Raw genomic sequence first — 25,826 nt, forward strand, 5'->3', positions numbered from 1 at the left:
ACCTGTATTGTTGCTTTAATGATAGTGGTATTTTGTTGTAAAATATAGGTGTGATGTAACATATTAGTTATCTTTGTTGATTGCCTTCTGTTTTGAAGCAAGTTTGACACAGGTCAGGAAAAAACGGTTTTCCTTTTTCTTATCCATGACTTGCAGTTGTTAGTAGTGGATTCAGTATCAGTTAATTAAATCAGACTTTATTACCTGGGCTTACAATTTAATTGCTGTTCTCTGGCAAAGTCTGCTATAAAGACTGCTTTATTGTTTCTCTGAGCCGACATTAGTAGTAAATAAAGTCCAGTTGTCTTCTAGACTAGGGTTGATTTCTTTCTTATTTTTTTGCTGTCTGTTGCACAGTGGCCCCTGGACCAGTGGGAGAAGTGTCCACGTGCACACAGAGAAGATTATTGTAGGATTTAAGGCTATCCTTGTAGTCCTACATTATGAAGTGATGTTAGTGTTTTACTTAACTTCAGAACAGGATACACAATGTTAATCCAATCCACTGTATGTTGTCTATTTTGTCTGAGGTCTAGAATCAGGTCACTCAAGGGCAAGCAAGTAGTTTAACCAGAATCATAGTATTTTCCCTTTACAGCAGCCTGTCTTTCAACCAATCAAGTGCCTGAGGGAGCAGAGGTAAAATGGCAAAGTGGCTCAAAGACTATCTCAGTTTTGGGAGCAGGAGGATGCCTCCTCAGCCACCCAAACCAGACTACACAGAGAGTGAGATACTGAAAGCCTATCGGGCTCAGAAGAACCTAGACTTTGAGGACCCATACGAGGACTCTGAGAACCGGGCCAGAAACGACTCTGTGTCCTCGGACTCCTCCTACCCTGCCTTTGGTTCTCCTCTGAAGTCCGGCAGTGTGGATATGAAGGTTGTATCTCCCAAACATCGCCTCATCAAAGTGGACTCACAGGACCTGGGGCGAACTAAGATCTTACTGAGTGCCGTCTCCCTAGAAGAAAAAGAGCCTGTGAGTCATTTTCTGTTTTTTACATTAACATTCATTACCATTACAAAGACCTCTCTGCTTATTGATTAAGCCCATAAGCAAGTGACTGGTAATGTGAGTCAGAAGTATGCAATGTTTCAATACATCACGCCATGTTTGAAGTGGCCGATAAATTGGCTGGCCTGGATGGCTCATTGGAAGGAATTGATGGGCTGGATGGCTCATTGAGTGGGGTGTCACAGTCCCCTGAATTTATGTCCAGACATAAATAATAAATGGTGTTTGGTTTAGCAAGCAGAGAGAGATCCCCATGTGAACACATGGTGAGGAAAGACATACAGGCTGCATAGACCCACCCTGGATGAGTACAGTATGTGTTGGCAGGAGAACACACAGTCACAGCTGCAAGGGTCAGGGATGCTCAGAATTTCATAGAGCGAGAGACGGAGAGAAAGAGAGTAAGAGAGTGTCTGCCTATAGAGGCATGGAATGCACATTGATTCAGTTAACAAATCAGCTCACACATCATCACTAAGGTAATGAGTGGATTGAGGGATAGCCTTCTCACAGCTGCATTCAAATCCATCTATTTTTTAAAATTTGAAACGCCACAAGTGCACAGCTCCTAAAGTGCATTGAAGGTCAAAGGGAAGGTAGAGTCGATACAGACTCTCTGTATGCTTGCTCTGGCTGCGCTCATTAATGTCTCAGTGTGGAATTCTGGTGTGTGAGAACATCCATCCCCTCAATAACATTGCAATTTCAGTCCTGGGTGTTCGATAAGAGCAATTCCACAGTAACAATGATGCCAAAACGCAGCTTTTTCACTTAAAAATGTATGTCAAACAAAACCAATGATTGCAAAGTTAAACAAACCACGCAACTCTATCTACAAGGACTACTTTTAACAATTTCCGCAGAAATTTTTACAAAAACACAGTTACTTGAAGAACAGTGCAGATGCAAAGTTTGGTAACAGAATGACGGTTTGTGCTGTTTGTGTATATGTACAGTGCATTCGGAAAGTGTTCAGACCGCTTGACTTTTTCCACACTTTGTGTGGAAATGGATTAAATCGATTTTTTCCCCCTTATCAATCTACATACAATAACCCATAATGACAAAGCAAAAACAGGTTTTTAGACATGTTTGCACATTTATATAAAAAAACGGAAATATTACATTTACATAAGTATTCAGACCCTTTAATCAGTACTTTGTTGGAGCAGCTTTGGCAGCAATTACAGCCTCGATTCTTCTTGGGTATGACGCTACAAGCTTGGCGCACCTGTATTTGGGGAGTTTCTCCCATTCTTCTCTGCAGATCCTCTCAAGCTCTGGCAGGTTGGATGGGGAGCGTCACTGCACAGCTATTTTCAGGTCTCTCCAGAGATGTTCGATCGGGTTCAAGTCCGAGCTCTGGCTGGGCCACTCAAGGACATTAAGAGACATGTCCTGAAGCCACTCCTGCATTGTATTGGCTGTGTGCTTAGGGTCGTTGTCCTGCTGGAAGGTGAACCTTCGCCACAGTCTGAGGTCCTGAGTGCAATCTTGGTTTCATCAGACCAGAGAATCTTGTTTCTCATGTTCTGAGAGTCTTTAGGTGCCTTTTGGCAAACTCCAAGCGGGCTGTCATGTGCCTTTTACTGAGGAGTGGCTTCTGTCTGGCCACTCTACCATAAATGCCTGATTGGTGGAGTGCTGCATCAATGGTGGTCTTTCTGGAAGGTTCTCCTATCTCCACAGAGGAACTCTGGAGCTCTTTCAGAGTGATCATCGGGTTCTTGGTCACCTCCCTGACCAAGGCCCTTCTGCCCAGATTGCTCAGTTTGGCTGGGCAGCCAGCTCTAGGAAGAGTCTTGGTGTTTCCGAACTTCTTCCATTTAAGAATGATGGAGGCCACTGTGTTCTTGGGGACCTTAAACGCTGCAGAATTTTTTTTGTACCCTTCCCCAGATCTGTGCCTCGACACAATCCTGTCTCTGAGCTTTACGGACAATTCCTTCGACCTCATGGCTTGGTTTTTGCTCTGACATGCACTGTCAACTGTGGGACCTTATATAGACAGGTGTGTGCCTTTTCCAAATCATGTCCAATCAATTGAATTTACCACAGGTGGACTCCAATCAAGTTGTAGAAACATCTCAAGGATGATAAATGGTAACAGGATGCACCTGAGCTCAATTTTGAGTCTCATAGCAAAGGGTCTGAATACTTATGTAAATAAGGTATTTCTAAAAACCTGTTTTGGCTTTGTCATTATGGGGTATTGTGTGCAGATTGATGAGGAAAACAATTTATTTAATCAATTTTAGAATAAGGCTGTAACGTAACAACATTTGGAAAAAGTCAAGGGGTCTGAATACTTTCTGAATGCACTGTATGAGTGATACATTGTAATGTACTGTGTCTGTTATACCCCAGGTGGTTCCGTCAGCCCCAGCAGTAGGAGATACAGATTACTCTGATCCGTTTGATGTTCACCCAAACCCCCGTCCAGAGCCTGATCTGGGACCTGTGCCCTGCGAGAACAACGGCTACATGGAGCCTTACGAGGCCCAACGCGTCATCACAGGTGAGTCTGTTAGTAGGCTTTGGTTTTTGGATGAATCAAGTATTTCTCATTGTCCCAATTTGTCACAGGAAAGGTAGGCTAATTACAACTGAAGGAATATATTCTCTGTTTATGGCATTTTTGTTCATATATCTCTCGCTGTCTTTTAGCCTGTTACCAGATCTGTTTGTGGTTTAGCCAACTCCTCTGACTTTGGTTATCATGCCTTAGATAGGAGAGTTGGCTAGAGCCTAGAGTACAAACAGATCTGCCGACGAGGCCACTTCACCCTCCATTGCGGGAGCGAGACTTTTCCCCAGTCAGATTGTCCTCAGTCTGACTCACAACCTTACAAATGTCTCTATCCTACTATGCCCTTTCCCTCGCGCTCATCCTCCATCCCTTGGTTCAGATCTATCGTTTCTCATTTTGCCTTTCTGTAGTAACAACTAACTTTCCCAAACCACTGTCTGTCAGACCCATGTAGTGAAACGTCTCTATCACTAGAGTGGGGGATGGATTCTCCCCTAGCTGCTCTCAGGAGTCTGGGTAGCTTTTCAATCCGTCTGAGAGTCAGTGTGTGTGAGTGTGTTTGACTGTTGTCTTTGCTGGCTTCATTCAGGTCAGAAGCAGTTCATAGTCACAGGGTTAGGACAAAGGGTCTCTTAGTCTTTAAGCTTGTTAAATACACAATGGAGCCTAAGCCAGTGAGCCAGTCAACCCAGGACTGAGTTGCTGTGGTACAGTTGAAGTCGGAAGTTTACATACACCTTAGCCGAATACATTTAAACTCAGTTTTTCACAATTCCTGACATTTAAACCTAGGAAAAATTCATTGTCTTAGGTCAGTTAGGATCACCACTTTATTTGAAGAATGTGAAATGTCAGAATAATAGTAGAGGGCATTATTTATTTCAGCTTTTATTCCTTTCATCACATTTCCAGTGGGTGAGAAGTTTACATACACTCAATTAGTATTTGGTAGCATTGCCTTTACATTGTTTAACTTGGGTCAAACGTTTCGGGTAGCCTTCCACAAACTTCCCACAATAAGTTGGGTGAATTTTGGCCCATTCCTCCTGACAGAGCTGGTGTAACTGAGCTGGTGTAACTGAGGTTTGTAGGCCTACTTGCTCGCACATGCTTTTTCAATTCTGCCTACACATTTTCTATAGGATTGAGGTCAGGGCTTTGTGATGGCCACTCCAATACCTTGACTTTGTTGTCCTTAAGCCATTTTGCCACAACTTTGGAAGTATGCTTGGGGTCATTGTCCATTTGGAAGACCCATTTGCGACCAAGCTTTAACTTCCTGACTGATATCTTGAGATGTTGCTTCGATATATCCACATAATTTTCCTTCCTCACAATGCCAACTATTTTGTGAAGTGCACCAGTCCCTCCTGCAGCAAAGCACCTCCACAGCATGATGCTGCCACCCCCGTGCTTCACGGTTGGGATGGTGTTCTTTGGCTTGCAAGCCACCCCCTTTTTCCTCCAAACATAACGATGGTCATTATGGCCAAACAGTTCTATTTTTGTTTCATCAGACCAGAGGACATTTCTCCAAAAAGTATGATATTTGTCCCCATGTGCTGTTGCAAACCGTAGTCTGGCTTTTTTATGGCGGTTTTGGAGTATTGGCTTCTTCCTTGCTGAGCGGCCTTTCAGGTTATGTCGATATGTGTCATGCACAAAGTAGACCAACTTGCCAAAACTATAGTTTGTTAACAAGACATTTGTGGAGTGGTTGAAAAACGAGTTTTAATGACTCCAACCTAAGTGTATGTAAACTTCCGACTTCAACTGTATGTCAGTTGGCGCTCATTAAAAAACATGGTGGAACAGGGAAAGCCAGGTGTGACACTGAATATCGCTCTGATTCTCAAGTAGAACAGCTATTATCCCCCCTAGAGACAGATTATCAACTGACCTTAAATGGCTTTTTTGCTTTTAGGTGTTCTGTTTTTTTCAGAGACCCGTATTTTATTTTATTTTATTGTGTGTTTTTGGCAGATGTCGTCCCCAAGGTATCTTAAATGTGGTTCTGTCACGTTTTTGAAAGTTTAGTTGGGGAGAATAAAGGCAGAACTCAGTTTCGACTGTCTTTCACCCGCTGGTCTGTCATACATTTGCATACCGTAATAGATTCCTGATTCCCTTCAAGATACGTTCTTTGAATTCTCTCTCCCTTCATGTTCCCATCCATTTCTCATTCCCACCCTGCCTATTTTCATCTCCCTCCCCTAATCTCCTCCATCTCCTCTCTGCTCCCCGACACTCCATGCTCCCTGCACAGGTACAGCAGCATGCCACAATACCGAGCCTGCCTCTATCTCAATGATTTAACACCAACCAGCCCTCCCCTCCCTTCCTCACCTTCTCCTCCTCCTCCCACCTCAGGGTCTGTCCGCAGGGCCCCCTCTGTCGCCATGGATACGGCAGGGGCGCCCAATAGCAGTGTTTAGTCTGAAGGTTAAAGTTAGCCTGTTCTGCTTTTCACCAGCCAACCCTCCCATTAAGCTCCAGCACTCTTTCCCTCTCACATCACTGCACCTCCATAGACAGGCTGATGGTGGAGACAAAAGATCCTTCCACTTTCCTTACACCCAATATTGCCTGGTTTTTTAAGCCTTGAGCTTCACACATCAATGAGATACGGTAGTTGTTTCAGAAGTCTGTCTTCAGGCGTTTTGTTATTTAAATAATCTATGGCTTCTCAGCTAAAAGTCACACGTAACTCTCTGAAGGTTGGAGGTGTTGGGAAATTGTTTTATATAACATGCTCCATGCTGAGAAACCTGATGAAAATGCTAATGAGACTGGCTGTTGTGAGATTCAGTAACTAGATTGCTGCTGTAACTGTGAAGAGAAGGGCTGTTCTTCTGCTTTTACAACTCCGGGTCTAACCCAGAGCTTAGTTAAGCCTCTCCATATGATGCGTTGGGCCGTCAGCAAGCTGTGCAAACATAATTTGTTTCCCACCCTCAAATTCAACTCATGTTGTTTTTGCTCAACAGGCATTTTATATAATTTGCTGTGACAGATGCAATTGACCTCCTGTTGTAGGAATCTTGTGTTTTCTAACCAAAATTACAGTTTGTTTTCTGTTTCTGTATTTTCTTCTAAATTATTAACTGCTAGTTCATAAATCCTTCATGCCAGAGTCTGACTTTGAAATGATGTGTGCGTGTGTGTTCTCTCTTTGAAAAACAAATGGAATAGTCGCACGCTATTCATTGAAATTAGTCAAATGTTTGTGTTCTCTCTAACAGAGTTGCAGCGCGGTCCCGGGGTGGGTCGGACACGAGGTGAGGTGCAGCTCTATGACACCCCCTATGAGGATGAGCGGGGGCGGCCGCTAGGGGTGGGGTTGGGGTACGGAGACCCCCTGGAGGAGGGCAGGGAGAGCCGGCTGCCGCAGGATGACGAGCGGCCAGCAGACGAGTACGACCAGCCCTGGGAGTGGAAAAAAGAGAACATCTCTAAAGCCTTCGCAGGTACTGACCTACTGACTGACCTCAGTCTCATCCTCAGCAACCTGAGTAGCTATCTCACACTGTCACTATTACACTCATTAGGTTTCGACTGTTCGAGTTCTATTTTTATAACACAAGGGCAAGGCCTGCACTGTAAAAAAAAAAAAAGCACATTTTTCTATATGCCAACAGTGCACAACAAGAGGCATTTTTTTATGCCCACCGTTCCTCCGTTTTTTATAGGCATTTATTTCTGTAGGCTTAACGGGAGCTTGTGTGCGAACTCAGCATGCGTGTGTAGAGGGAGCGGTTGGAACGTAATTGAGTGATGCTTGCCGTGTTTTTTTGTGCCCCTTAAATGCACATGTACAAATGGAACACTAGAGTCAAAGCAAATTGACATTGTCTTCAAGACAAAAAAAAATTTAATTCCCAGGACAAGCCACAAAGCACAAAATTGGATCTCTGGTTAAAGACAGTTTTGACGTCCGTTCGAGTACTCGATTACTCACCCCTAACACTCACAACCACCCTTTCACACTCAATGACCAATCTTTCACTTTTTACTCTCACCGTACTAAACACACACTTTGAATGACCACTTTCACACTCTCAGTCCATTGCACACACACATTGAATGATCACATTCATGACTACTTGCCAATTGAACACGAGACTGGATGATAAGTGTGACTTTGTGCTGTGTGTGTTAATGAATTTTCTATCTGTATCCGACACACATACACTGAGTATACAAAACATTAAGAACACCTGCTTTTTCCATGATATAGACTGACCAGGTGATTCCAGGTGAAAGCTATGATCCCTTATTGATGTCACTTGTTAAATCCACTTCAATCAGTGTAGATGAAGGGGAGGAGACCGGTTTAAACCATCTACAGTCTAAGCCCTGTCTAAGCCGGGGGGTGGGTTCTACTAAGCTATATGGAATTGTTTTAAGAAGGTCATACCAAGGATCATTTAGCTATTTGATTTTGAATTTTAAGACCCCTTGAAGTATCCAAAAAAATATTTAAAAAATATTGATGAAAATATAATTTGGCCTTCCTGCTATTAGCCCATATAAACGCATTGAATAACAGATTCACTATATGGAACAACAGATAGTCCCCCCCAAAAAAATCTAAAGGAAGTTTGTTCTGAGGTGTCTGTCCTATATCTGAGAGATAAGGAAACATTTATTTTATTTTGTTTTTTTAGATTTTAGTCATTTTAGCAGACGCTCTTATCCAGAGTGCATACATTATTTTTTAAATTTATTTTTCATACTGGCCCCCCGTTGGAATTGAACCACAACCCTGGCGTTGCAAACGCCATGCTCTACCAACTGAGCTACATCCTTGCCGGCCATTCCCGCCCCATGGGTCTCCCCGTCGCGGCCGGCTACGACAGAGCCTGGATTCGAACCAGGATCTCTAGTGGCACAGCTAGCACTGCAATGCAGTGCCTTAGACCACTGCGCCACTCGGGAGGTTTGTATTTAACTCCTTATTTTTGGCACTAAACAGTCTCCATATATACAGTGCATTCGGAAAGTATTCAGACCCCTTTAATTTTTCCACATTTTGTTATGTTACAGCCTTTTTCTCAAATTGATTAAATTCCTTTTTCCCCTCATCAATCTACCCACAACACCACATAATGACAAAGCAAAAACAGGTTTCTAGACATTTAAAAAAAAATCTGAAATATCACTTTTACATAAGTATTCAGACCCTTTACTCAGTACTTTGTTGAAGCACCTTTGGCAGCAATTACAGCCTCGATTCTTCTTGGGTATGACGCTACAAGCTTGGCACACCTGTATTTGGGGAGTTTCTCCCATTCTTCTCTGCAGATCCTCTCAAGCTCTGTCAGGTTGGATGGGGAGCGTCGCTGCACAGCTATTTTCAGGTCTCTCCAGAGATGTTCGATCGGGTTCGAGCCCGGGCTCTGGCTGGGCCACTCAAGGATATTCAGAGACTTGTCCCGAAGCCACTCCTGCGTTGTCTTGGCTGTGTGCTTAGGGTCGTTGTCCTGTTGGAAGGTGAACCTTCGCCACAGTCTGAGGTCCTGAGTGCTCTGGAGCAGGTTTTCATCAAGGATCTCTCTGTACTTTGCTCCGTTCATCTTTCCCTCGATCCTGACTAGTCTCCCAGTCCCTGCCGCTGAAAAACATACCCACAGCATGATGCTGCCACCACCATGCTTTACCGTAGGGATGGTGCCAGGTTTCCTGCAGACGTGACCCTTGGCATTCAGGCCAAAGTGTTCAATCTTGGTTTCATCAGACCAGAGAATCTTGTTTCTCATGGTCTGAGTCCTTTAGGTGCCTTTTTTGCTAACTCCAAGCGGGCTGTCATGTGCCTTTTACTGAGGAGTGGCTTCCGTCTGGCCACTGTACCATAAAGGCCTGATTGGTGGAGTGCTGCAGAGATGGTTGTCCTTCTGGAAGGTTCTCCCATCTCCACAGAGGAACTCTGGAGCTCTTTCAGAGTGACAATCAGGTTCTTGGTCACCTCCTTGACCAAGACCCTTCTTCCACAATTGCTCAGTTTGGCCGGACGGCCAGCTCAAGGAAGAATCTATGTGGTTCCAAATGTCTTCCATTTAAGAATGATGGAGGCTACTGTGTTCTTGGGGACCTTCAATGATGCAGATTTTTTTTTTAGTACCCTTCCCCAGATATGTGCCTCGACACAATCCTGTCTCGGAGCTCTACGGACAATTCCTTCGACCTCATGGCTTGGTTTTTGCTCTGACATGCACTGTCAACTGTGGGACCTTATATAGACAGGTGTGTGCCTTTCCAAATAATGTCCAATCAATTGAATTTACCACAGGTGGACTCCAATCAAGTTGTAGAAACATCTCAAGGATGATCAATGGAAACAGGATGCACTTGAACTCAATTTTGAGTCTCATAGCAAAGGGTCTGAATACTTATGTAATAAAGTATTAAAGGTCTGAATACTTTATTTGTAATACATTTGCAAACATTTATAGGAACCTGTTTTCGCTTTGTCATTATGGGGTATTGTGTGTAGATTGATGAGGGGAAAAAAATAATTTAATCAATTTTAGAATAAGGCTGTAATGTAACAACATGTGGAAAAATAGAACGGGTCTGAATACTTTCTGAATGCACTGTACTTCCATTCATTTTTTCAACTGGTACTGGGGGACCTTCAGACGAGTCTTGTGAGGCCTGTGGGCATCCTAGAGCAAAACAACTGACGTGTTCGTGAGAGTCTCACTTTTCCACAGAGGGGTCATATTAGTGTGTAGCCAAACTGTTCAGACGGTACAGACAGAAGTTGGCAGATCGGCTGTACCGACTTCAGACGAGTCACAAGATGCTTGTGGGGTTCGTAGAGAAAAACAGAGAACACCATCGTGTTCGTGAGCGTCTCATATTTCCATAGAGGGGGTCATAAACTGTTTGGACGCTACAGATGATTTTGTGAGAAGACGGATTTTCGGGACGTTTCATGATCTGACAAACACCGCTCTATCTCTGTCACCTTTCACCGCAGATGCGGAAGTGCGGCATCGGTGGATGCAGTGGATTGAGATGCATCCAATGCAAAAAACAACAACCAGATATCTCTAGCTAAAACTGACTGATTTCTATGGGATTTTTTTTAAATTATGCTAATTTAATTTCCGCGAGGCTTCGGAAATCAACTCTAGGGGTGTGTTAAAGAAGGATTTTTAAGCCTCGAGACAATTGAGACATGGATTGTGTATGTATGCTCAGAGAGTGAATGGGCAAGACAAAATACTTAAGTGCCTTTTGAAATGGGGTATGGTAGAAGGTGTGGTAGTAGGTGTCAAGAACTGCATTGATGCGGGGGGTTTTCACGCTCAACAGTTTCCAGTGTGTATCAAGAATGGTCCACCACCCAAAGGACATCCAGCCAACTTGAAACAACGGTGGGAAGCTTTGGAGTCAACATGGGCCAGCATCCTTCTGGAATGCTTTCAACACCTTGTAGAGTCCATGAATTGAGGCTGTTCTGAGGGCAAAAAGGGTTCCTAATGTTTGGAATACTCAGTGTACATCTTAACAATATGAGGGGTTTTTATATTGTGAGGCCCTGTCTCCGTTTCTGGTATGCGTGTTGGAGGTGTGGGTGTTTGTGTGTGAGATTGACAGACTGGCGGTGGGCAGTAGATCAGTTACGATACGGCAGGGCAAGCCTACTTAATTGAGCTGCATCTCAGTCAGGAGGTCAAGGTGACAGGAGAATAAATCAACACGCTTGCTTTCACGCTCCTCCTTCTCCTCCCCCTCTCTTCTCAGTTAATTACATGCTCACGTGTGCATGACTGGTCCAGTGCTAATAAGCAGGTGGTCAGCAGAACCGCTACAGCAGCACACGACACACAGACAGACACACAGACACAAACACACAGAACATGTTCAAATCACGTTACCTCGCAGGCATTAAATAGACAACGTAGCGTTGACGGAGAGGATTACTTCCATTGGGTGAGCGATCCTCTCAGAAGATTTAAGGGCTAAAACCCAGATCTCGTGGACAGGATCTATTACAACCCCAACGGTACCAGATGGGAAAAAACCTTCACTCATGATTTTATGGCACCTGTTTTTCTACCTGCAGTCAGTCAGCTGCCAGCGCCCCGGCCTGTGTGAACAGATTGGGGGGTTGGAGTGAAAAACAGAAACACTATAGTATTTTCCATTTTCACATTTTATCCATAATCCCAGTCAGATGTCGGGCGTTACTAGGCAGGGTTGGTGTGGCAGCACTGAGGGGTAGTTGAAGAGCTGTAGAGAGGGAGGGAGAGAGAGAGGGGGGACGTCCAAGGTTATGTCAGATTTGATGTGAGCTGTGGATGTTTGTGGAGCCCCAGCGACTCCAAAGGAAGGGGACAGAAGATAATTAATGACATTGGCTGTGGAGGAGCAGGGAGGGGGTGAGGTGAGGGTGAGGTTGAGGATGGGGGAGTCGAATCCATTGTGGCAGGGAGCAATCAGTCACGCGTGGAGCTGACACCCTCTACTTCACTGTGGCCTCCCCTCCCCCAGTGGTAACAGGACTGTCCCTGCTGTTCTCCCTCCCTGGCGAGGTGGAACACAGCCTGATAACCCACAATCTGCCAGCAGTGCCTCAGCTCTCACCTCATCACCGCACGCACGCATGAACACATACACTGCTGTCAGTAGACCTGATTATCACCAGTCACCAAAGTCAGGAGAAATGTTCCCTTTAATTTTATTAGGCACTGAGCAAATTTCAGATCTGCTGTGCAACTTCCAGCGCGCGTTTACTGTGAACACTGAGGCTGTACCCGCTTTAAGTTTCAGTTTAAGACAGTGGTCAAGTAGGCTACTGTGGCTTTTTGATCATAATGTAGGCCTACCAGAGTGGCCTACCATCGAAAACAATGGAGAAAATTAATCCCATAACATTTTAACATGGAAATAGCTGTTCTATCATTCAGCCTACAGTAGCAGCCAATGTGTGGTGTTCAATGTAGGCGTACATTCCATTAGACTTTTGAAAAGAACATGCAGGGCCTGACATTAACCTGTTTATCCACTTGTCCTTCAGACAAGGTGACTGAAAATGTTGTTGTTTGATGCAAGAAACCACTTTACAAAATAAAATGCATTATTATTCCCATACCATTTTTACAGAGAATTAGACAAAGTATGCTACCCTCTCAAAATACAACACTGCCACTTTAAGACAAAAAAAAGCTCTTTACCAGACTCACTTTTCAAAGATGTCTAGAAATGTACATGTTTTATGGTCTTATAGGAAGCAATCACTCCCCCATTGCTGACTACAAATTATCTATAACTGGGCTAATAACTCACTAAATAGCAATGGATATGAACAAATATGCACACTTGGCTACATCCAGCTCTCGCTTTGATTTACATTTACATTTTAGTCATTTAGCAGACGCTCTTATCCAGAGCGACTTACAGTTAGTGAGTCATTCTTTTTATTTATTTTTTATTTTTTAATATATATTTTTTTTACTGGCCCCCGTGGGAATTGAACCCACAACCCTGGCGTTGCAAACGCCATGCTCAACCAACTGAGCTACATCCCTGCCGGCCATTCCCTCCCCTATCCTGGACGACGCTGGGCCAATTGTGCGCCGCCCCATGGGTCTCCCGGTCACGGCCGGCTACGACAGAGCCTGGATACGAACCAGGATCTCTAGTGGCACAGCTAGCACTGCAATACAGTGCCTTAGACCACTGCGCCACTCGGGGGACAAAACAAGTGCATCTACTCATGACCGCTCATGCTGTAAACACAGTCGAGTATGAAAAAATTTATGCACTCACTAACTGTAAGTCGCTCTGGATAAGAGCGTCTGCTAAATGACTAAAATGTCAATGTAAATGTAGTTCAAAGGGAATAGCACAGATCCATATATGGCAATGGTCTATTTGCATATAGGCCTACTGCAGCTATGTGTAGAGTGTGGGCTTAGTCATGCGTGTCAATGCAATAGAATTCTACTCCGATGCATTCTGCCTACAAAAAAATCTCTTGCATAGTTCGTTTTGTTTTGGTATGTTGCATTGAAAGTGGCTAGTATTGCATTGAATCGATCACAATTCCCACAGTAAAGGGAAAGGTTAATAGTGTTAATTAAGGGGGAAAACTCTAGAAAGTTCTCGTGTTTCTCTGCACAGGCTGATATTTACTCTGCGCGGCAGTCCCGGGGAGCTGCGCGCCTGCGAACGCGCAACTTAGAGGGAACATTGGTCAGGAGTGGGAACAGGATGCTCATTAATAAAATAAAATCACATTTAGAGGGGGCTTTTTGGATAGTTGCATATTATTGCATGCACAATTATGATAATCAGGAAGTTAAATGCTGTGCATATCCTCTTGCCAGTGGAATGTACAGTATTCACTGTGGAGTCCAGTCTAGCTCAGGTGGTTGAGATCAGTGTCTAGGTGTGAGTTGGTAGTCAACTACTTAACACCAGCAGTGTGAGAGAGCCTGCAGCTGGCAGAGAGACAGGCCTCAGTCCAGTAGGTTTTAATTAGTACACTACAAATCTGTCACTAGCACCTAGCTCCCCCCTATTACAACCATCATTAATTCCTGTGAATGTTTCAACATTCAACATTGAGGGTGGCATAGATAGACCTGCAGCCATGCAACACCAGTTAGTGAGCTAATGAAATGGACACTCATTACTCCACACAGAATGCCCTGTCTAATGAGTAGATGAGTGGTGTTAGGTACACAGCATCTTTGATCTATGTGCTGTTAGCATCTGATCTCTGATATCCGATATCCCTCCACAAGTAAGATACAGCTAAATATAATTTAAAGATATTTCACACAATATTTTGCGGATACGGAGTGTTGGATTGGTTTTCAAGGTGTGAATGTACTGTAGACAGGTGTCTGGAAAGTCTACAAAGACACCTTTGTGTGTGTATGTGTGTGTGTGCGTGCGTGCGTGCGTGCGTGCGTGCGCGTGCGTGTGAAGCAGCAATCATGAGATTTCCGTCACCATGGCCGGTGTGTCCCTGGTCTGTTAGCTCACTCTAAGCAGGCCCTGGGGGTCCCGACTGGCTTCTCCATCAATTTACAGGATGTGTGGTGAAGACCTTCTCCCATCCATCCCTCGCACACTCTCTTTCTCTCGCTCCCTTGCTCCATGTGAAGTGTTACTGACGTTAATGAAAAGACATGTCCTCTGCCATCCAGACTCGTTCCCTCAAGTGAGCTGGATGGGTGGCAGAGCGAGATGGAAAGAGGGGAGGGGGGAGAGAAGTAGTGAAGGGAGAGATAATGCCCCACTTAGTGGAAGAATGAGGTGGAGAGAGGGAGGTGGCGAGAGTGGAACAGAATATACAATCCTAGAAAAATGGAGGCCAAGAAGAGAAAGAGGAAAGGGAGGAATAGTAGAAAGCCTTTGGGTTGAGATGAATAAGAAAAGGGCACACATTTGTTGCAGTTCTGTCCATTTCAAATGCCATGCCATATTCATCTTTTATATGCCTTAGTGTGAATTCATGGCTTGTAAAAATCCATGTGTGTTTCACACTGGCTAGGGGTGTTAATTATCTGTCATTAGTAGAGAGAAGTTGCGCCCGGCAGAAAGCCTTTGTGAGCAGAGAGAACATGGGGAGCTGGGCTTGTTACAAAGCAGATGACTTCCTAATTGTGTTTAATGAAGAGATACAGCAGGATTTATCCAATGCTCCTGTCGCTTGATTCCAGGATATTTATTTTGATTATGGGAAATAAAATGACTTTTTATATTTACTCAGATTATGAGCTTTGAGGTTGTAGTGCCATTGTCTTCCAGAATGATAGAGTAAAATGGATTGAAAACGTGTGTTTTATACTGAAATGCCTTTTTCTTGGTTCAATCCACTCGAATTCCAGCTAATTGTTGGCATATGGAATGAGCACTATGATTTCACCTGTTACCAACCACATCAGTGGACCCACTTCACTGTGAGGTTGTCTTTTGTGTCTGCTGAGTGGTCTGTACAGGTTTTCAAATATATGATTGAATATTCTGCTGTTCTGAAATATAAATCTGCCTACTAGTCCTCTCTCTCTCTCTCTCTCTCTCTCTCTCTTTCTCTCTTTCTCTCTTTCTCACTCTCTCTCTCTCTCTCTCTCTCTCTCTCTCTCTCTCTCTCTCTCTCTCTCTCTCTCTCTCTCTCTCTCTCTCTCTCTCTCTCTCTCTCTCTCTTTCTCACTCTCTCTCTCTCTCTCTCTCTCTCTCGCTTTTTCTCTCTCTCTCTCTCTCTCTCTCTCTCTCTCTCTCTCTTTCTCTCTTTCTCTCTTTCTCACTCTCTCACTCTCTCTCTCGCTTTTTCTCTCTCTCTCTCTCTCTCTCTCTCTCTCTCTCTCTCTCTCTCTCTCTCTCTCTCTCTCTCTCTCTCTCTCTCTCTCTCTCTCTCTCTCTCTCTCTCTCTCAATTCAATTTAAGGGCTTTATTGGCATGGGAAAGTGTGTTAACATTGCCAAAGCAAGTGAAGTAGATAGTAAACAAAAGTGAAATAAACAATAAATATTAACAGTAAACATTACACTCAGAAGTTTCAAAAGAATAAAGACATTTCAAATGTCATATTATGTATATATACAGTGTTGTAACAATGTGCAAATAGTTAAAGTACAAATGGGAAAATAAATAAACATAAATATGGGTTGTATTTACAATGGTGTTTGTTCTTCACTGGTTGCCCTTTTCTTGTGGCAACAGGTCACAAATCTTGCAGCTGTGATGTGTCTCTCTCTCTCTCTCAGAACATTATGTTGTCAGAATGTCTATATATCACAAGAAAGACCTTCGGGCAAATGGCCTCCCCAGCCTGTGTGATAGATCCACAGGTTCCCATTTGTGTTTGAGTGACAGCTCCGTGCGTGTGCGCGTGTGTGCGCATGCGTGCACCCGGCCAGCAAAGGGTCACGTCATGCCCTTTGTCACGGTGACTAGTGCTGACATGTGTAGGAGGAGGTAAATGTGATGTCATGAGGGGATTACAAAGGGGCCATTCAGGGTTAATGTTACACTGCAGGCAGAAGGAGGTCGCACTGGAACACAGATGGATCAAACAGCCTCCCAGACGTTCAAACATTTATACTGGGCACTTGTGTGCTACAAATAGCAGCAACTATGGAATCATAAAATATGAACAGAATACACACACACACACACACGCACTGCTAGTGCAACTGGTTTCTAAGTACATGGTGGTACTGTACTGTATGTCCTTGGTATTGCATACTGTCTGTAACTCCCCCTAAGCAGGGCAGGATTTCTGTTGGAATTTTCCCATTTAACTGTGACAAGCAAAGCTTAACTCTAACTACAATCCCCTTTTCAAAAAATAGCCACACAATTTCTAAAGTACGATTCTCTTCAACGAGTTCATTCCCTCCTTCCTTTCATTCTAACCCTCACTCACTTTTGTTCTCTCAGAGCCGGTCACACTTTAATGATGGCTTCTGCAGGGCTGGGAGGGCTCTCCAGATGGGGCTATTGTACTGCACCATGCGTCAATAATTCACAGAGAGCCAGAGAAAGTGGCGGAGTGTGTTTCCCTGCTCAATAATTAACCAGTGAGAGAGAGGGAGGGATGAGAGTGAGGGATGTATGTACAGCACCACTGGGGTCTCTCTCCTAATGCCCTGTTCAGCTGCCCTTTGATGTCACACACCCAGGGGTCTTTGGTTTTGTCAGATCATCAAGATGTCAGCCTTCCTTCATTTGTTTAGTAATCCTGTTTCACTGTGTGTGGTGTGTAGAACAGTTGTTGCACTTTCTCTCTCTCTCTCTGTGTGTGTGTGTGTGCCATTGAGGCTGCAGTAATGTGTTACGTGGTTGCTTGCCACGGATTGTAATGAGCTGTTTTGCCTCATTGTGCACCCTGTCCTCACCGTCTTTGACACACAGTCCACCTCATTGTGCACCCTGTATTCACCATCCTTGACACACAGTCCACCTCATTGTGCACCCTGTCCTCACCGTCCTTGACACACAGTCCACCTCATTGTGCACCCTGTCCTCACCATCCTTGACACACAGTCCACCTCATTGTCAATCTGACACACAGCATCTACTTGGCGACCTTCACTCTTTCTCCTGTCAGAATTCTTACACCTCTCCTCCATATTCCATCCAGCTCCGTATTCATTATACTTCCCCTCCTATTTTCACCAAGACTTTCACATTCTCTATACTACAGTATCTTCCTATCCACTCTCACACCCATCTCCATCGATTCTTCTTTCTCCTTTTCTCTGTCTCTCCTCTGCGCCTGGCTCCCTTAGAGATCTCAGAGCTGGCTGAGCTACCCTGGCCCCCTCCAATGGGGCAGCAGCTGGAGGAGGAGCTCCCGCCCCCCTCAGAGAGCTCCCCCAACCTGTTCCCTGACCCCCTAGGACCCAACAGCCTGAACCCCCTGTGTACTGCATCTGCCCTGCCTGCTTTTTGTACGATGTTAACATACATCAATGGGTCAAGTAACCTAACAACCCAACATTAGGTTTGGCAACACATAGGCTATTGAAGCCCTGATCTGTAACACATAGTAATGGGTCTGGTAAGACAGACACTGGGGGTAGCACACAGCAATAGGTATCATAACACAACATTGGGTCATGATGAGCTTTCGCCAGTCGCCACACAGCACTGCCTCTCTCCATCTACACAGCACTGCAGCCCCTCAGGGCTCGCTCCCGCCACTACCCAGAAGCCCCCTGTGCTATGTGGTCCTCTCATGCCTCCTTGCATTAGCTCACCCTGCAGATCTGTCCTGGAGCAGCTCCTAGTCCCAGCCAGCCATTGGATGATGATGATGTTGCACCCAGTCAGATGTGCTACCAGCTCTCCTCTCCTCTGTGTACACCTTCAGCAGAAATACTCTGACTCACTCTTTCTTTTTTTCCTCCCCTCCCCCTCTATTTTTATATTTCTCCTCCCCCTCTCTCTCTGTGTACAGTGCAGTTTGATGGTGCTGAGTGGGAACGGTCCTCGTCCCCCACAGAGCGCCTGCGTCCACCCAGGTCCAGTCCCCTGGCAGGAGGGGGCATGAAGTTCCGGATGCCCTGCTCTGACCCCCACAACATGATGGGGGAGAGAGTAGATCCCACCCTGCCCCTGGAGAAGCAAGTGTACGTACTGTACTCTCTTCTTTTGTAATTACATTTTATTGTTTACTTTGCAATCTCTTGTTAGGGTTGGGTTTTATTGCTTTGTCTACACAGTAATACTGAATGCACGACAGTAGAATGTAAAATATGGTGGTTTTGTTTTATATATGTATATCATTACAATAATGTATGTTTCTATATACAGAATATGAATTAACAACTCTACTAATCAATCATATATTTGTACACAAGGCCATGTACATGAAGTGAGTGGGTAGTCCATTCCTCTGTGTCATTACTCTCCCAGGTGGTCTCTTAAGGGTTGTTATGGGATCTACTAGAGAGCCCTACTCATTTCTGGGTTTGAGTGAGTGTGGTCTGGTCTCAGTCCGACCCCTGTGCCATCTGCCACAGTTAGTAAACACTGACGAAAGGAGCCAATGTTTAAAGTGAGAATAAACATGGTTATAACACATCACATGACACATTTTCATATACAGCAACACATTCTAACAATAGTGACAATAAAATATTTGCACATCACTTTATTATCACACCTGTGTACTGTATGCCACAATAAAAATAAAATCCCTTAATTTACTGTTCATATTTGACATTGCACAGTACTCCAGGGGCCTCATTTATCAACCGTGCGTACATTTCTTACAGAATTCTGGCATACGTGGAGATTCTAGGATTTGCGTGCGCCACAACTTATTGGGATTTATTAAACTGTCGCACGCAACATATCCGCCTTTTAAAATTCATAAATCAGAGCCATATTGTATTTGTGGGCTCGTGAATGAGCCTAATATTTGTTGTGTAGCGTGGAATAAACCAGTCATGTCTGAAAATATGATTTAGGCCCATATTATAATACTCAAAGAAACACATTAGACTACATGCTGCTATGCGATCTCCTTACCAACGGCAAATACATCTGTTTTATCATTAGCCTACATTTTAATGTTTTTATTAGCCATCAATACATTTAAAATTCTGTGCGTCAAAAGAACAATGTTTGCTTGAAATACAATTCTTCAACCACTGGAAGTTGTGCGTACACATGGTCTGAGATTTGCGTGTAGATATGCACACTTTCCTGTCAAGTTCAAATTTGATAAATATCAACCTTTGCGGGAAAAGTGGCACACTCAAGGTTTAGACTCTTTTTTTGTGCGTATACACCTTTTGATAAATGAGGCCCCAGATCTTTTTCCTTCCCTCCATTCATGTCTCTGTGTTGTGTATCTGTCAGGTGGTACCACGGGGCGCTGTCGCGGTCAGAGGCAGAGTCTCTGTTGACCCTGTGTAAGGAGTGTAGCTACCTGGTGAGGAACAGCCAGACCGGCCGCAACGACTACTCCCTCTCACTACGGTATGAAGCTCAACATATTCACACAATTTACCACTCCCTCTCACTACGGTATGAAGCTCAACATAATCACACCATAGACTACTCCCTCTCACTACGGTATGAAGCTAAATATAATCACACCATTTACATTTAAACAGCAACATCAAATCATTGCTTATGCACTTAAATACAGACTGATATGAGTCAAATACTCCAATAAGTACAGTAGGTTAGAATATTTATTGAATCATCCTCCGATTAACTACTCTTGACTTGATAGTGTTTTTGCTGTGTACGGTATACTTGCAGTCACCTTCACTACTGATCTTCTATCTCACTGTATGTACAGTGGGGGAAAAAAGTTTTTAGTCAGCCACCAATTGTGCAAGTTCTCCCACTTAAAAAGATGAGAGAGGCCTGTAATTTTCATCATAGGTACACGTCAACTATGACAGACGAAATGAGAAAAAAAAATCCAGAAAATCACATTGTAGGATTTTTAATGAATTTATTTGCAAATTATGGTGGAAAATAAGTATTTGGTCAATAACAAAAGTTTCTCAATACTTTGTTATATACCCTTTGTTGGCAATGACACAGGTGAAACGTTTTCTGTAAGTCTTCACAAGGTTTTCACAGACGTTCAACTCCCTCCAAAGATTTTCTATGGGGTTGAGATCTGGAGACTGGCTAGGCCACTCCAGGACCTTGAAATGATTCTTACGAAGCCACTCCTTCGTTGCCTGGGTGGTGTGTTTGGGATCATTGTCATGCTGAAAAACCCAGCCACGTTTAATCTTCAATGCCCTTGCTGATGGAAGGAGGTTTTCACTCAAAATCTCACGATACATGGCCCCATTCATTCTTTCCTTTACACGGATCAGTCGTCCTGGTCCCTTTGCAGAAAAACAGCCCCAAAGCATGACGTTTCCACCCCCATGCTTCACAGTAGGTATGGTGTTCTTTGGATGCAACTCAGCATTCTTTGTCCTCCAAACACGACGAGTTGAGTTTTTACCAAAAAGTTCTATTTTGGTTTCATCTGACCATATGACATTCTCCCAATTCTCTTCTGGATCATCCAAATGCACTCTAGCAAACTTCAGACGGGCCTGGACATGTACTGGCTTAAGCATGGGGACACGTCTGGCACTGCAGGATTTGAGTCCCTGGTGGCGTAGTGTGTTACTGATGGTAGGCTTTGTTACTTTGGTCCCAGCTCTCTGCAGGTCATTCACTAGGTCCCCCCGTGTGGTTCTGGGATTTTTGCTCACCGTTCTTGTGATCATTTTGACCCCACAGGTGAGATCTTGCGTGGAGCCCCAGATCGAGGGAGATTATCAGTGGTCTTGTATGTCTTCCATTTCCTAATAATTGCTCCCACAGTTGATTTCTTCAAACCAAGCTGCTTACCTATTGCAGATTCAGTCTTCCCAGCCTGGTGCAGGTCTACAATTTTGTTTCTGGTGTCCTTTGACAGCTCTTTGGTCTTGGCCATAGTGGAGTTTGGAGTGTGACTGTTTGAGGTTGTGGACAGGTGTCTTTTATACTGATAACAAGTTCAAACAGGTGCCATTAATACAGGTAACGAGTGGAGGACAGAGGAGCCTCTTAAAGAAGAAGTTACAGGTCTGTGAGAGCCAGAAATCTTGCTTGTTTGTAGGTGACCAAATACTTATTTTCCACCATAATTTGCAAATAAATTAATAATAAATCCTACAATGTGATTTTCTGGATTTTTTTTTCTAATTTTGTCTGTCATAGTTGACGTGTACCTATGATGAAAATTACAGGCCTCTCTCATCTTTTTAAGTGGGAGAACTTGCACAATTGGTGGCTGACTAAATACTTTTTTTCCCCACTGTAGGCCTCCATCTCTCTCTTCCCCTCCTCCCCTTTCTCTCTCCTCCTCCCTCAACCTGTTCTCCTCCTCTCAATAGTCCTTCATGCCGCGTAATAGTGCTTATATGGTCAAATCTCTTTTCTCTAATTACTAGCTTGATCCATAAAGCCCCTTCTCCATCACTCTCCCCCTTTTTTCTCCTCCCTCACTCTCATTCCCCCTCTCTCCCCCAGCACCTCTTCTCTCTCTGAGTGGTAATGAGGCAGATAGAGCACACTCCAGCTTTCACATCAGCCGCTTTCCAATCACTAATGAATATGAATCACCTTCTGTGAGGCCACACAAAGGCGCGCGTGAGTGAGCGAGAGCACACACTACATTAGAGGTTCTCATTTTCAGCCACACAGATACATTGTCACTCAAACACACACACAGACACACACACACACCCTCCGCTGTTAACAGCTCACATAGACAGGCTGGCATTGTGTGAAGTGACAAAGTTACAGTATGTGGCCCTCGTCTCACAATAGGAAGGCCAGGGGTCTGAGAGAAGCAGAGGTTTGATCTTTAGACTGGCGGGCGCTTTGTGTCTCTGAATGGGTGTGAGGGAGACATGCCAGAGGTAGTTGGAGATGGAATCAAAGCGATAGAGAACCAGTAGAGAGTGAGTCGGCATGGAAACAGATTCTCACACACAGCCCAGCATCACACCAATATGAATATGGATGAGGCAAATACACAGACAAACCATGTCTCTTCAAGAGAGATTTTACTCTAACAGCTTGTCATGGACCTGTGGTTTAATATGAAACATACACTATATATACAAAAGTATGGGGACACCCATTCAAATGACTGGATTTGGCTAGTTCAGCCACACCCGTTGCTGACAGGTGTATAAAATCGAGCACACAGCCATGCAATCTCCATAGACAAAAATTGGCAGTAGAATGGCCTTACTGAAGAGCTCAGTGACTTTCAACGTAGTACTGTCATAGGATGCCACCTTTCCAACAAGTCAAATCGTACAATTTCTGCCCTGCTAGAACTGCCCAGTCAACTGTAAGTGCTGTTATTGTGAAGTGGAAACGTCTAGGAGCAACAACGGCTCAGCCGCGAAGTGGTAGGCCACACAAGCTCACAAAACGGGACTGCCGAGTGCTGTAGCGCGTAAAACTTGTCTTTCCTCAGTTGCAACGCTTACTACCGAGTTCCAAACTGCCGCTGGAAGCAATGTCAGCACAATAACTGTTTGTCCGGAGCTTCATGAAATGGGTTTCCATGGCCGAGCAGCCGCACACAAGCCTAAGATCACCATGCGCAATGCCAAGCGTCGGCTGGAGTGGTGTAAAGCTCACCGTCATTGGACTCAGGAGCAGTGGAAACGCGTTCTCTGGAGTGGTAAATCACGCTTCACCATCTGGCAGTCCGATGGACGAATCTGGGTTTGGAGGATGCTAGGAGAATGCTACCTGCCCGAATTCATAGTGCCAACTGTAAAGTTTGGTGGAGGAGGAATAATGGTCTGGGGATGTTTTTCATGGTTCAGGCTAGGCTCCTTAGTTTCAGTGAAGGGAAATCTTAACGCTACAGCATACAATGACATTCTAGACGATTCTGTGCTTCCAACTTTGTGGCAACAGTTTGGGGAAGGACTTTTCCTGTTTCAGCATGACAATGACCCTGTGCACAAAGCGAGGTCCATACAGAAATGATTTGTCGAGATTGGTTTGGAAGAACTTGACTGGCCTTTACAGAGCCCTGAGCTCAACCCCATCGAACAACTTTGGGATGAATTGGAATGCTGACTGCGAGCCAGGCCTAATCGCCCAACATCAGTGCCCGACCTCACTAATGCTCTTGTGGCTGAATGGAAGCAAGTCTCCACAGCAATGTTCCAACATCTAGCAGAAAGCCTTCCCAGAAGAGTGGAGGCTGTTATAGCAGCAAAGGGGGGACCAACTCAATATTAATGCTCATGATTTTGGAATGAGATGTTCGATGAGCAGGTGTCCACATACTTTTGGTCATGCAGTGTACCTTTCAATACTGATAGTTGATGTGCTCCAAAGAACACAAAAAATAAGCCATAGTAAATTTGCAATGTAGCGATGCTGGTTCTGTTTGTTGTTATTGCGTTGTGTAGAACAACAGATTTCCCTAGTCTTCAATGTTGATTTAGCAAACTAATGATGACCAATTAGAGCCATTTGTCTTTCCCTCTGCTTCGATAATTAGACATGCATCATGATGGCAGCTAGCTCTTAAAGGAGAGGTGCAGCGCTGCTCTACTGCTAGTTCTGTATCGCTTGCTTCCTCTCCGTCTCTCGCTCATCATCTTTGTCTCTCACATGCCATTACATCACTCATTTATACTGTATCACTCCCCCCTTCCCTCTCTCCTTTCTAGTCCTAAATCATGATATGTTGTTAAATCTTGGTAAGAAATACCTCATAAAATGCCATAAATAAGTCGGCTGTATATGTCACCCAGTGTGTCATTATGTGGTCCGTGACTGTTCCCTGCTCTGCCCTTCGGTCTTCTCTCTCAGGAGCTGCCAAGGCTTCATGCACATAAAGTTCAGCCAGAGTAAGGATGGGAAGTACGTCCTGGGGCAGAACAGCCTGCCATTCAACACCATCCCAGAGGTCATCCACTTCTACACCACACACAAGCTACCAATCAGAAGAGCCGAACACCTGTCTCTACTCTTCCCTGTGCTCGTACAGACCCTCTGATTGGCTGGGACTATGTTCCTGGAATCCTGGGTCACATTGTGATTGGACATTGACTTTAGATTGACTTGAATATTAAAGGTGTTTACCCAATCAGGCCATCTGTGCTCTCGTTGGACTGGACTATTTTGTTGAGGATTCAGCATCCGCTGGCTTGTCAGTACAGTACCTTCACAGACCTCGTTTCTATTGTGTCAAATCTCTCTGATTTGGGAACAGATTCATATGAAACGCAATACCTGGACTGTACCGGAGCCTTCTCTCTGTAGCCTACTTGGGATGCTATCTGGACTGACTGCTGCAGAATGAGCCTCACACTGCGCTAGTGCTGCTGCCTGGACTGCTCCACTGGTTGACAGTCTCAAGGGAAACTTGGTTCTACTCATACAAACACACCTCTGTTGATTTGATTCTCTCTGTACTGTTGAGTAAACCTATTTGTCACTGCTTTATGTTGACGAACTGGTAAGTTAACCCGCATCACTTACTGTATGGCTGTTGTAGCAGCAGCTGAAGTAGCAGCTGTAGGGCTGTGTCTGATTGTACTACTGTTGGTGTGTGGTTGTCATATGATCTGTTTGTCTGGAAACTGTCACTGACTGGTTGCAGTGCTCTGTAGTTGACCAGAACAATTTTCAATGGAGAACCAAAGGTTTAAACGGCCATATAAATGGCCATATCACAATGGTAATGGGTGTTATGGTTTAATGATGATTCTTATTACCTGGGTCGTCATAATCAGTGGCATTGTTGTCGTCTCTGATTGTAATTATAGACGTTTTCTCATTTACCTGCTGTGTTCAAGCGTGTGGTAAAAACAATAAACGGTTTCTTAAAGAGCCGTGTGTGCTTTGTGCATCATGTGGAACGACGAGCATCACAGTGTCTGATTATGTAGATTAGTCCTCAGTCTTATCTGATGTGGTGTCATCTGACCTGATGTGCATGTGGTGTCATCTGACCTGATGTGCTTATCAAAATTCTTTACTCACCGCCATCCCGCTCTCTCTACCGTATTTACGCCTTTTTTTTTGTTGCATATTAATTCTCAGAAAAAAACAAATTCACACAGAGTAACACTCATGATATTTGCATTTTGGGCACAGCCAGCACTGTACCTACCTTGAAATTAGACACTGATTTGCAGAACTCTGAGTGGAACACGGAGAGGATGGTGGACTACAAAAGCATGTGAGTGTGTCCATGTTTCCTCTACTCCAGCAGATTCAGACTCTTCCCCAGCAATTAGGCAGCAGGGGGGAGA

General features: G+C 44.4%; 1 protein-coding gene across 1 annotated transcript; it reads left to right on the top strand.

Annotated features, from left to right (window-relative positions):
- Positions 1-644: 644 nt before the first annotated feature.
- Positions 645-24,565, top strand: LOC311130202 (SH2 domain-containing adapter protein D-like; the record flags this gene model as incomplete). The annotated part of the gene is made up of 6 exons (XM_084162899.1): positions 645-980; positions 3,384-3,534; positions 6,789-7,013; positions 18,473-18,644; positions 19,882-20,001; positions 24,379-24,565. The coding sequence occupies 6 exons, from the start codon at positions 645-647 to the stop codon at positions 24,563-24,565; spliced, it is 1,191 nt and encodes a 396-aa protein (XP_084019025.1).
- Positions 24,566-25,826: the final 1,261 nt, after the last annotated feature.

Source organism: Coregonus lavaretus (assembly GCF_964263955.1).
Source record: "Coregonus lavaretus genome assembly, chromosome: 6".
In the NCBI taxonomy this organism is placed as follows: Eukaryota; Metazoa; Chordata; class Actinopteri; order Salmoniformes; family Salmonidae; genus Coregonus; species Coregonus lavaretus.